Source organism: Pan paniscus, chromosome 15 (genome assembly GCF_029289425.2).
Source record: "Pan paniscus chromosome 15, NHGRI_mPanPan1-v2.0_pri, whole genome shotgun sequence".
NCBI classification, from domain to species: domain Eukaryota; kingdom Metazoa; phylum Chordata; class Mammalia; order Primates; family Hominidae; genus Pan; species Pan paniscus.
The window spans coordinates 72,058,739-72,071,300 of record NC_073264.2 but is presented as its reverse complement, the minus strand read 5'-3'; the positions used below and the strand labels follow the sequence as shown (position 1 = coordinate 72,071,300).

The window sequence follows — 12,562 nt, the reverse complement described above, 5'->3', positions numbered from 1 at the left end:
GTTCCATTATTTTCCTCATCATTCTGACAAGAAAGCCAACTCAAAAGCTTAAGTAGCTTCTCCAATGTCATACAATTAAGAAGCCTTGGCTGACTGAGTGTGAAGTCTACATTCTGTTCACTTATCCACAATGTACGAATATGCATTTCTTAACAGAAATAGAATAGGCGTAGGAAATGTACAGAAACCATTTAAAAAATGTGAAAGGTTATAAGACATAAAAGATAAGTGAATAAAGAGATGATAAATAAAAACATAAGAAAATAAATGGAAATCTCTCATCTATATCCCTATTTTAAAAGTTGAGTTTCTACAATTTAATAGAATTGTCATCAAAATTCTAACAAAATTTTTTGGAGGATAAGCACACATGAAGATATCTCACAAAAGTAAGTATATGCATGAGAATAATCAAAATAATATCAAAAAAGGTCAGGTGTGGTGGCTCATACCTGTAATCCTAGCACTTCAGGAGACCGAGGCAGGCAGATTACCTGAGGTCAGGAGTCCAGCACCAGCCTGGCCAACATGATGAAACCCCGTCTCTACTAAAAATACAAAAATTAGCTGGGCGTGGTGGTGCATGCCTGTAATCCCAGCTACTTGGGAGGCTGAGGCAGGAGAACCGTTTGAACCTGGGAGGTGGAGGTTGCAGTGAGCCGAGATCGCACCACTGCACTCGTCTGGGCAACAGAGCAAGACTCCATCTCAAAACAACCAACCAACCAACCCCCGCCCCCCCAAAAAATAATAATATCAAAAAAGAAAAATACTGCAGTCACTCACAATGCTAAGTATTAAACATATTATAAAGCCGCTATGATAAAAACAGTATGGTATAAATGAAAAAAGGCAGAAAGATGAAGCAGAAAACTAAGTTCAGAAACTAACATAAGTATATACAGTATACTACATGAAAAAGAAAGCATATAAATTTACAGGGAAAAAATCTGTTACTTAATGAATGGTGTTGTGATAAACAAACCTAAACAAATTAAGTTAAAATGTTTTCAAACTGACAACAATTTAAGAGTAAAAAGTAAAATGATAAAAATACTGAAAGTAGATACAAAGATCTTAATTTATTGTATATTTATATAATTTGAGGGAAGGAAAATCTTAGAAAATGTTATCAAAAGCAGAAATAACAAACATACAAAATTGGACCACAGAAAAATAAATTACAGGATATAAAGACACTGACAAATAAAATGCTATAAACTGAGGAAGAGTATTTGACACAGAAGAGCAAATATATTTTATTTTTAAAAAGTCCCAAAATCAATAGCAAAAAAAAATCCACCAATAGAAAAATATACAATTCACAGAATAACAAATATAAATGGCAATAAGAAAAATACCTCCATTTCACTAGTAATTCAAAAACGGGAATATTAAACAATTTAATTATTTACATATTAAACAATATTAAACAATGAGATATCACAGTTTTTCAAAATACTAAATACTCAAGAGTTGTCAAAAGTGCAAAAAAAACAGGCAGCTGAATTTCTGGTCATAGTCATTAAATGGTAAAATCTTGGGAATTTGGCAATACATATTGGAAAACTTAAAAATGTGCATAGCATTTCTAGTAATTCCACCTCTGAAAAACTATGGTAAAACATTTAATCATTGAAAATTTAAACATCACAGTTATCTAATATTTAAATTTCAAAATGATTGATATAATTTAAAATAGGATAAAATACACTGGCATAATGAGATACTGTGCATCATTAAAAATAATATCACAGAATAATTGTTTTCACTACTTCAAATATTTGCTGAGTACCTATCATTGCCAGACACTGATTTTGGAACTGGGAATATAATAGTTTATAAGAAAAATAAGGTCATTACCTTCAAGAAGTTCATCAATTCAAATAAATGTTAAGATAATTTCAGATAGTGATTAAGGCAATAAACAAAAATTATGAGGCTAAAATATGTGTTTAATTAACAAACAGGGTACTCATGTTAAGAATAAGGAAAAAAATGTAATTGAAAAGGAATAAACAAAGGCTTTCAATGCCCTGGAAAATATATAGAAATATCACCTGTCTTAAGAGAGGAGTGCCCACTTTTTCTTACATTATTTATGTCTTGATGTCTGAAATATTTCATATTATGCTTAGTGGAAACAACTGCTTAGATTATTTGATCTTTCTCAACTTGGTTTCCACATCTGTAAATCAGGGATAATAACAGCATCTACCTGCTAGAATTGTTTTGAGGTATGTCAAGTGTTCACAAAAAAACTTTTCCAAGAGTTATATTAGGGGTACCCATTAATTTCTGTAAGGTCACAAACTTTTGACTATGAATAAAGTAGACACTTCTGTCAAATAGGTAAAGTGGAAAGTGGGCAAGGCCAAGGTCATGCTACAGAATGTGACTGAGCAAAAGGGGGATCACTTCAGCTGGGATGGGAAAGGAAACCCTCCAGGAGGAGTTGACATTGAATCACATTGAATCCTAAGAAGTCAGTCTTGCAAAGAGCTAGGAAAGAAACAGCTAAGTTTCTAAGGTAAGAATATACAATTGAAACAAATTTACAATAGGTTAAGTAAAGTATCCTACTTAGAAATGTCAAGGAAAATATCACAATTTGCTTAAGATGTGTGTGTGTGTATATATACACACATGCGTATGTGTATATATGTACATATATACACATATATACGTGTATACATGTACATACATATGTACATATACACACATATATGTATATACACGTATGTGTGTATATATGTCTATATGCACGTGTATGCACGTGTGTATCTACACGTGCGTGGAAATAAATATAATTTAAATATATACACGTGTGTACATATACACGTGTGTACATATACACGTGTGTATATGTACGTGTGTATACACGTGTATACATACACATACATATATCTATATATACATATGTGTGTATACACACATATATCTATATATACATGTGTATATACACACACATTTTATTTATGAGTAAATGCTGAGATTTATAAGCATTTATAAGTATATATACACATATACACGTGTATATGTACATATATACACATATACACGTGTATATGTACATATATACACATATACACGTGTATATGTACATATATACACATATACACGTGTATATGTGTACATATATACATATGTGTATATGTACATATATACACATATACACGTGTGTATATGTGTACACATATACACGTGTGTATATGTGTACACATATACACGTGTGTATATGTGTACACATATACACGTGTGTATATGTGTACACATATACACATATACGTATATACATGTATGTACGTGTATATATACACATGTATATATACACGTCTATATATACATATGTGTATATATACACGTCTATACATACATGTGTATACACGTCTATACATACATGTATCTATATATACATGTGTATATATACACACACATTTTATTTATACGAGTAAATAAAAATGCTGAGATTTATAAGCATTTATAAGTATATATACACATATACGTATGTGTATATGTACATATATGTACATATATACACACATATATACGTATATACACGTATGTGTATGTGTATATATACACATATATTTACACATATCTATATATACATGTGTATATATACACGTGTATACACATATCTATATATACATGTGTATATATACACACACATTTTATTTATACGAGTAAATAAAAAATGCTGAGATTTATAAGCATTTATAAGTATATATACACTATACGTATATATGTATATGTACATATATGTACATATACACATATATATGTATATACACTTATGTGTATATGGGTGTATATATACACATCTATATATACCTGTGTATATATACACATCTATATATACCTGTGTATATATACACATCTATATATACCTGTGTATATATACACATCTATATATACCTGTGTATATATACACATCTATATATACCTGTGTATATATACACATCTATATATACCTGTGTATATATACACATCTATATATACCTGTGTATATATACACATCTATATATACCTGTGTATATATACACATCTATATATACCTGTGTATATATACACATCTATATATACCTGTGTATATATACACATCTATATATACCTGTGTATATATACACATCTATATATACCTGTGTATATATACACATCTATATATACCTGTGTATATATACACATCTATATATACCTGTGTATATATACACATCTATATATACCTGTGTATATATACACATCTATATATACCTGTGTATATATACACATCTATATATACCTGTGTATATATACACATCTATATATACCTGTGTATATATACACATCTATATATACCTGTGTATATATACACATCTATATATACCTGTGTATATATACACATCTATATATACCTGTGTATATATACACATCTATATATACCTGTGTATATATACACATCTATATATACCTGTGTATATATACACATCTATATATACCTGTGTATATATACACATCTATATATACCTGTGTATATATACACATCTATATATACCTGTGTATATATACACATCTATATATACCTGTGTATATATACACATCTATATATACCTGTGTATATATACACATCTATATATACCTGTGTATATATACACATCTATATATACCTGTGTATATATACACATCTATATATACCTGTGTATATATACACATCTATATATACCTGTGTATATATACACATCTATATATACCTGTGTATATATACACATCTATATATACCTGTGTATATATACACATCTATATATACCTGTGTATATATACACATCTATATATACCTGTGTATATATACACATCTATATATACCTGTGTATATATACACATCTATATATACCTGTGTATATATACACATCTATATATACATGTGTATATATACACATCTATATATACACATATCTATATATACATATGTGTATATATACACACACACACATACATTTTATTTATATGAGTAAATAAAAATAAATGCTGAGATTTATAAGCCATGCTCAATAATTTCTTTAGGCTGCTGGTTTTGGCCTCTAGTGTAAGTAACTATCATACAGTAGTGTATTTATCAGGGGAACCAGCCCCCAATATTTCAACGTAGGTTCTTTTCTATTTTCCCTAAGTGTTGGCCGGTCTGAGAAATAAAGGGAAAGAGTACAAAAGAGAGAAATTTAAAGCTGGCTGTCCAGGGGAGACATCACATGTCGGCAGGTTCCGTGATGCCCCCTGAGCCACAAAACCAGCAAGTTTTTTTTATGGATTTCAAAAGGGGAGGGGTGTATGAATAGGGTATGGGTCACAGAGATCACATGCTTCAAGAGCAATAAAATATCACAAGGCAAATGGGCAGGGCAAGATCACAATGCCAGGGCGAAATTAGAATTACTGATGAGGTTCACTGTCCCGCTATGCACACATTGTCATTGATAAACATCTTAACAGGAAACAGGGTTCAAGAGCAGAGAACCAGTCTGCCTACAATTTCGCCAGGCTGGAATTTCCCAATCCTAACAAGCCTGGGGGCGCTGATGGAGACCAGGGCATATTTCATCCCCTATCCACAACTGCATAAGACAGACACTCCCAGAGTGGCCATTTTAGAGGCCTCCCCCTGGGAATGCATTCTTTTCCCAGGGCTGCTCCTTGCTAAGAAAAAGAATTCAGCGATATTTCTTTTATTTGCTTTTGCAAGAAGAGAAATGTGACTCTGTTCCACCCAGCCCGCAGGCAGTCAGACTTTATGGTTATCTCCCTTGTTCCCTGAAAATCGCTGTTATCCTCTTCCTTTTCTAGGTGCCCAGATTTCATATTGCTCAAACACACATGCTCTACAAACAATTTATACAGATAACGCAATCATCACAGGATCCTGAGACGAGATACATCCTCAGCTTAAGAAGAATACGGGATTTAGAGATTAAAGGACAGGCATAGGAAACTATAAGAGTACTGATTGAGGAAGTGATAAATGTCCATGAAATCTTTACAATTTATGTTCAGAGACTGCAGTAAAGACAGGCGTAAGAAATTATAAAAGTATTAATTTGGGGAACTAACAAATGTCCATGAAATCTTCACAGTTTATGTTCTTCTGCTGTGGCTTCAGCCGGTCCCTCTGTTCGGGGTCCCTGTCTTCCTGCAACAGTACTGTTCTAACCTGTCTAGTAATGAGGCCAAGAATATTGATTTAATCCCCCAAACACACCAGTTAGCTTAGCTCTGTTCTAATATTAAAATACGTACCCATCATTGTATCTACAGTGGTAAGATCTAACACTGCCTTAAAACCATATAAAGAAAACAAGTACAATATAATAATCACATCATTATACAGATAACACAATCTAAATCATTACAATCAATCAATGACATAGGTTTCCTTACCTCGGTCCATTGCTGTCTTTTCTCCTGGTTGAACAGTTGCCTTGTTCAGCTTTGGTTCGCTGATCCGTGAACTCATTTGCAGTCCTATCTACAACTTCTCCAGCATCAAGTGCTCTGTGTAGTCGATAGTTGACCATCTTCAGAACAATGAAAACAGCAGCTATCACAGGACAATAAACTGCTACTATAATCATGGTAGAAGGAAGGGCCTTTAAAAGAAAGAAAATAAGGAAATACATTTTAAAATATTTTATATTGTATTCAATTAGATAAATCTGTATCTAAAATAATAAACACATTTACACACAAAGCAACAACTATGTTACTAGCGCTAAGCTGCAAAACTTAGCAGCTTCAATGCCCGATGCAAAAGACACTAGCTACATGTGGCTACTGAGTAACTGAAATATGGCTAGTTTGAACTGAGATGTAAAGTGAGAATAAACACTGCATTTCAAAGATTCAATATAAAAAATGTAAAATATCTCAATTTTTATGTTGATTCCATGTTGAAATAATACTTAGATTACACTGGTCAAATAAAACATTATTAAAATTAATTTCATGTGTTTCTTTTTATTTAATGTGGCTACTAGAAAATGTTAAATTACATATATGGCTTGCCTGCATTACATTCCCACTGGACAGCACAGGTATACAGTCCACGCCAAAAGCCTTATCATACAATTGGAGAACAAAGGTATCACATTACAGTATATGTGAAGAAATCAAGGTTGTGATCCAAATATAATGCCTGTTTATGGGCTCTGTGCAACCGTTTTTTAGGATACATTCTTCGTATTCCAGAAAATTGGAAGTTAAAACTGTCATGAGAATGACCTTAGAACTGTGACTGTAAAACCAGGTAAGATATGGAAGACATGCAAAATCCAGGTGGGTTTTATTTTAAAATAGTTAAACATTTAAAATACTTAAAGATTGTGGCCTGCCAAACAAAAAGAATAAAAGAACACAGGACAGAATCAAGTAACAGATTAAATAAAATAAGTCAGCCAAACATCCAGGGTGTGGGGCTGAAGGCCCATCACACAGGAGGATTCAGTGATGGGGAACTTGAGTCCACAGGTGGCAGGCTTGGAGAACAGCTCACTGGGAAGGCAAGGCCTAGAGTCACTACTGGCAGAGGTAATACAACTAGGCTCAACTTATCCCAATTTCATGAGAAAAATCACCCAGACATCTATAGCTCTAGACCCCACATGTTTTCACAAGATTCAATCTCAGTTATCTGAGAACATGACCCCAAATTGGCTTTAAAAGAGTAACCTCTAGCCAGGCGTAGTGGTGGGCACTTGTAATCCCAGCTACTTGGGAGACCGAGGCAGGAGAATCACTTGAACCTGGGAGGTGGAGGTTCTAGTGAGCCAAGATCATGCCACCGCACTCCAGCCTGGGTGACACAGTGATACTCCATTTTGAAAAAAAAAAGTTAACCTCAAATCACTTGAGACAAAAATAAAAAGGTCTTTATGGGCCAGGCAGGTTTAGAATACAGGTATGATCAAATTTCTTTAAAAAAAAAAAAAAGTTTTTGAGAGGGAAAGAGTGTGGGTTGAAATTAGGATGGAAAAACATAAAGTCCACAAATTAATAATTTTGTGTTGAGTGTCAGCATAATAGGTATATATTAAATATTTGTTATTTTTAAATACTTGGATTAAGAAGTCCTGCATATTAATGTATCTAAAAAATTAAACTTCTGATTCCAACTTAAAATGTTACTGAATAACTGGTTTGGGCTTATAATTTTAAGTTGGGAAATATATTTAGAAGTTTACAAAATGCATAAATATCAGATTTGGAAGAGTTGAGTACCTGTATGATATTGTGAAATATGTATTTGGTCTTCATCCCCATTTTCTGGCATAAACTCTTAAAATCCTTGGAATCTCCAAACTGGTAAGTGTCTTTTTGTTCACTATTAGCTTGACTGGTGCCTGGGGGCTACTGGATAGCCTCAGGAGCCGGGGCTGGTTTCCAGGGGAACCAACCTCCTGATTAGAGGGTTGGACTGAAGTCCCAACTCTCAACCTCCAGGGAGGGAAGAGGGGCTGTAGGATGAGCTGAACACTGTATTAGTCCACTCTCATGCTGCTATGAAGAAATACCCAAGACTGGGTAATTTATAAAGAAAAGAGGTTTAATTGACTCACAGTTCCACATGGCTGAGGAGGCCTCAGGAAACTTACAATCATGGCAGAAGGCACCGCTTCACAGGGCAGCAGGAGAGAGAAATGAATACCAAGCGAACAGGGAAGCCCCTTATAAAACCATCAGTTCTCATGAGAACTCACTGATTATCACAAGAACTGAAGGGCAGAAATGCCCCCATCATTCAATTATCTCCATCTGGTCCTACTCTAGACACATGGGGATTATCACAATTCAAGGTGAGATTTGGGTAGGGACACAGAGCCAAGCCACATCATTTCACCCTGGCCCCTCCCAAATCTCGCATCCTCACATTTCAAAACACAATCACGTGCTGCCAACTGTCCCCCAAAGTCTTAACTCATTCCAGCATTAACTCAAAAGTCCAAGTCCAAAGTTTTATCAGAGACAAGGCAAGTCACTTCCACCTATAAGCCTGTAAAATCAAAAGCAAATTAGTTACTTCCTAGGTACAATGGGGATACAGGCAATGGGTAAATACACTCATTCCAAATGGGAGAAATTGGCCAAAACAAAGGGACTACAGGCCCCATGCAAGTCCAAAATCCAGCAGGGCAGTCAAATTTTAAAGCTCTGAAATGATCTCCTTTGACTCCATGTCTCACATCCAGGTCACTGATGCAAGACGTGGGCTCCCATGGCCTTGGACAGCTCCATCCCTGTGGCTTTGCAGGGTACAGCTCCCCTCCTGGCTGGCACATGGGCTTGCACTGAGTGTCTGTGGCTTTTCTAGGCACATGGTGCAAGCTGTTGGATCTACCATTTTGTGGACTGGACGACAGCAGCCCTCTTCTTACAGCTCTGTTAGGCCATGCCCAGTGGGGACTCTGCATGGGATGGGTCCAACCCCACATTTCCCTTCCACAGTGCCCTAGCAGATGTTTTCCATAAGGGCTCCACCACTGCAGCAGACTTCTGCCCAGACATCCAGGCACTTCCATACATCCTCTGAAATCCAGGCAAGGGTTCCCAAACCTCAATTCTTGGCTTCTGTGCATCCACAGGACCAACACCACATGTAAGGCACCAATGCTTGATGCTTGCACCCTCTGAAGCAACAGCCTGAGCTGCACATTGGCCCCTTTTAACCACAGGTGGGATGCAGGGTACCAAGTCCAGAGACTGTGCAAAGCAGCAAGGCCCTGGGCCTCGCCCAAGAAACCATTTTTTCCTGTAGGCCTCTGGGCTCGTGATGGGAGGGGCTGCCGTGAAGACCTCTGACATGCACTGGAGACAATTTCACCATTGTCTTGGTGATTAACATTTGGCTCCTCGTTACTTATGCAAATTTATGCAGCTTTCTTGAATTCCTCCCCAGAAAATGGGGTTGTGCTTTCTATTGCATCATCAGGCTGTAAATTTTCCAAACTTTTATGCTCTGTCACCTCTTGAACACTTTGCTGCTTAGAAATTTCTTCCACCAGATATCCTACATCATTTCTCTCAAGTTCAAAGTTCCACAGATCTCTAGGGCAGGAGCAAAATGCCGCCAGTCTCTTTGCTAATAAAGCATAGCAAGAGTCACCTTTATTCCAGTCCCTAATAAGTTCCTCATGTCCATCTAAGACCATCTCAGCCTAGACTTCATTGTCCATATCACTATCAGCATTTTGGTCAAAGCCATTCAACAAGTCTCTAGGAAGTTCCAAACTTTCCCACATCTTCCTGTCTTCTTCTGAGCCCTCCAAACTGTTCCAACCTCTGCCTGTTACCCAGTTCCAAAGTCACTTCCACATTTTTGGGTATCTTTTCAGCAGTGCCCCACTACCTGGTACCAATTTACTGTATTAGTCCATTCTCATGCTGCTATGAAGAAATACCCAAGACTGGGTAATGTATAAGGAAAAGAGGTTTAATTGACTCACAGTTCTGCATGGCTGGGGAGGCCTCAGGAAACTTACAATCATGGCAAAAGGCACCTCTTCACAGGGCAGCAGGAGAAAGAAGTGAGTACCCAGCGAAGGGGGAAGCCCCTTATAAAACCATCAGATCTGGTGAGAACTCACTATCTCAAGAACAGCATGGGGGAACCACCCCCATGATTCAGTTATCTCCACGTGGTCCTGCAGTTGATATGTGGGGATTATCACAATTCAAGGTGAGATTTGGGTGAGGACACAAAATCAAACCATATTAATCACCAAATGATGTAATCAATCATGACTACATAATGAAGTTTCTATAAAAACCCAAAAGGCTTGGATTCAGGAGCTTCATGATACCTAACACATGGAGGATTCTGGAGGGTGGCATGCCCAGAGACAGCATGGAAGCTCCAGGGCCCTTCCCACATGCCTTGCCTCATGCAACTTTTCATTTGTACCCTTTGTATTAATAGTATCTCCAGGTAGACAGTGTCAGAATTGAACTGAATTGGAGGATACCCAGCTGGTGTCTGCTGAAGCACCTGCTGCAGAAATTGGTTGACTGCTTGGTGTGTGGGGACACCCCCACACATCTGCTGTCAGAAGTGTTCTGTGCTGTGATAGCATAGTAGGAGAATAGAGTTTGTTTTTTCTATAGCCTCTCAACTTGCAAACATTTGTCAGATAATTTAAATCCTTAAAAATGAATACTAAATTTACAAATGCAATTTGATAAGGTCTTAAGTTATTTAAAAAAAACCTTTTTAATTATTGTTAAAATATGTTAGACCTGTAAAGATTCAGTTTAAAATTCTTAGTTGTAAGACGGCCGAATAGGAACAGCTCCAGTCTACAGCTCCCAGCGTGAGCGATGCAGAAGACAGGTGACTTCTGCATTTCCAAATGAGGTACCGGGTTCACCTCACTGGGGCCTGTCGGACGGTGGGTACAGCCCACAGAGTGTGAGCCAAAGCAGGACTGGGCATCACCTCACCCGGGAAGTGCAAGGGGTTGGAGAATTCCCTTTCCTAGCCAAGGGAAGCTGTGACAGATGGTACCTGGAAAATCGGGACACTCCCACCCTAATACTGTGCTTTTCCAATGGTCTTAGCAAACAACACACCAGGAGATTATATCCCACGCCTTGTTCGGAGGGTCCCACGCCCACAGAGCCTCGCTCACTCCTAGCACAGCAGTCTCAGATCGAACTGCAAGGCAGCAGCGAGGCTGGGGGAGGGGCGTCCGCCATTGCTGAGGTTTGAGTAGGTAAACAAAGCTGCCAGGAAGCTCGAACTGGGTGAAGCTCACCGCAGCTCAAGGAGGCCTGCCTGCCTCTGTAGACTCCACCTCTGGGGGCAGGGCATAGCTGAACAAAAGGCAGCAGAAACTTCTGCAGACTTAAACGTCCCTGTCTGACAGCTTTGAAGAGAGTAGTGGTTCTCCCAGCATGGAGTTTGAGATCTGAGAATGGACAAACTGCCTCCCTGACCCCCAAGTAGCCTAACTGGGAGACACCTCCCAGTACAGGTCGACTGACACCTCATACAGCCGGGTGCCCCTCTGAGACGAAGCTTCCAGAGGAAGGATCAAGCAGCAACAATTGTCATTCTGCAGTATTTGCTGTTCTGCAGCCTCCACTGGTGATATCCAGGCAAACAGGGTCTGGAGTGGACCTCCAGCAAACTCCAATAGACCTGCAGCTGAGAGTCCTGACTGTTAGAAGGAAAACTAACAAATAGAAAGGACATCCACACCAAAACCCCAACTGTAGGTCACCATCATCAAAGACCAAAGGTAGATAAAACCACAAAGATGGGGAGAAACCAGAGCAGAAAAGATGAAAATTCTAAAAATCAGAGTGCCTCTTCTCCTCCAAAGGAATGCAGCTCCTCGCCAGCAATGGAACAAAGGGACAGAGAATGAGTTTGACAAGTTGACAGAAGTAGGCTTCAAAAGATCAGTAATAACAAACTTCTCCGAGCTAAAGGAGGATGTTCGAACCCATCAGAAAGAAGCTAAAAACCTTGAAAAAAGATTAGACAAATGGCTAACTAGAATAAACAATGTAGAGAAGACCTTAAATGACCTGATGGAGC

The 12,562-nt window shown here is 37.5% G+C and overlaps 1 protein-coding gene across 8 annotated transcripts in view; it reads right to left on the bottom strand.

Annotated features, from left to right (window-relative positions):
• The window catches only part of PCNX1 (pecanex 1), a 209,014-nt gene that overhangs the window by 163,070 nt on the left and 33,382 nt on the right, over positions 1–12,562 (bottom strand). For all 8 annotated transcript variants that reach the window (XR_010109817.1, XM_034937738.3, XM_034937744.3 and 5 more), the window contains exon 2: positions 6,409–6,617. Coding sequence is in view for 7 of the 8 variants with exons in the window: in XM_034937738.3 (XP_034793629.1) it covers positions 6,409–6,617 (209 nt within the window). In the remaining variant the exon portion in view is untranslated. The remainder of the gene's footprint in view (positions 1–6,408; positions 6,618–12,562) is intronic.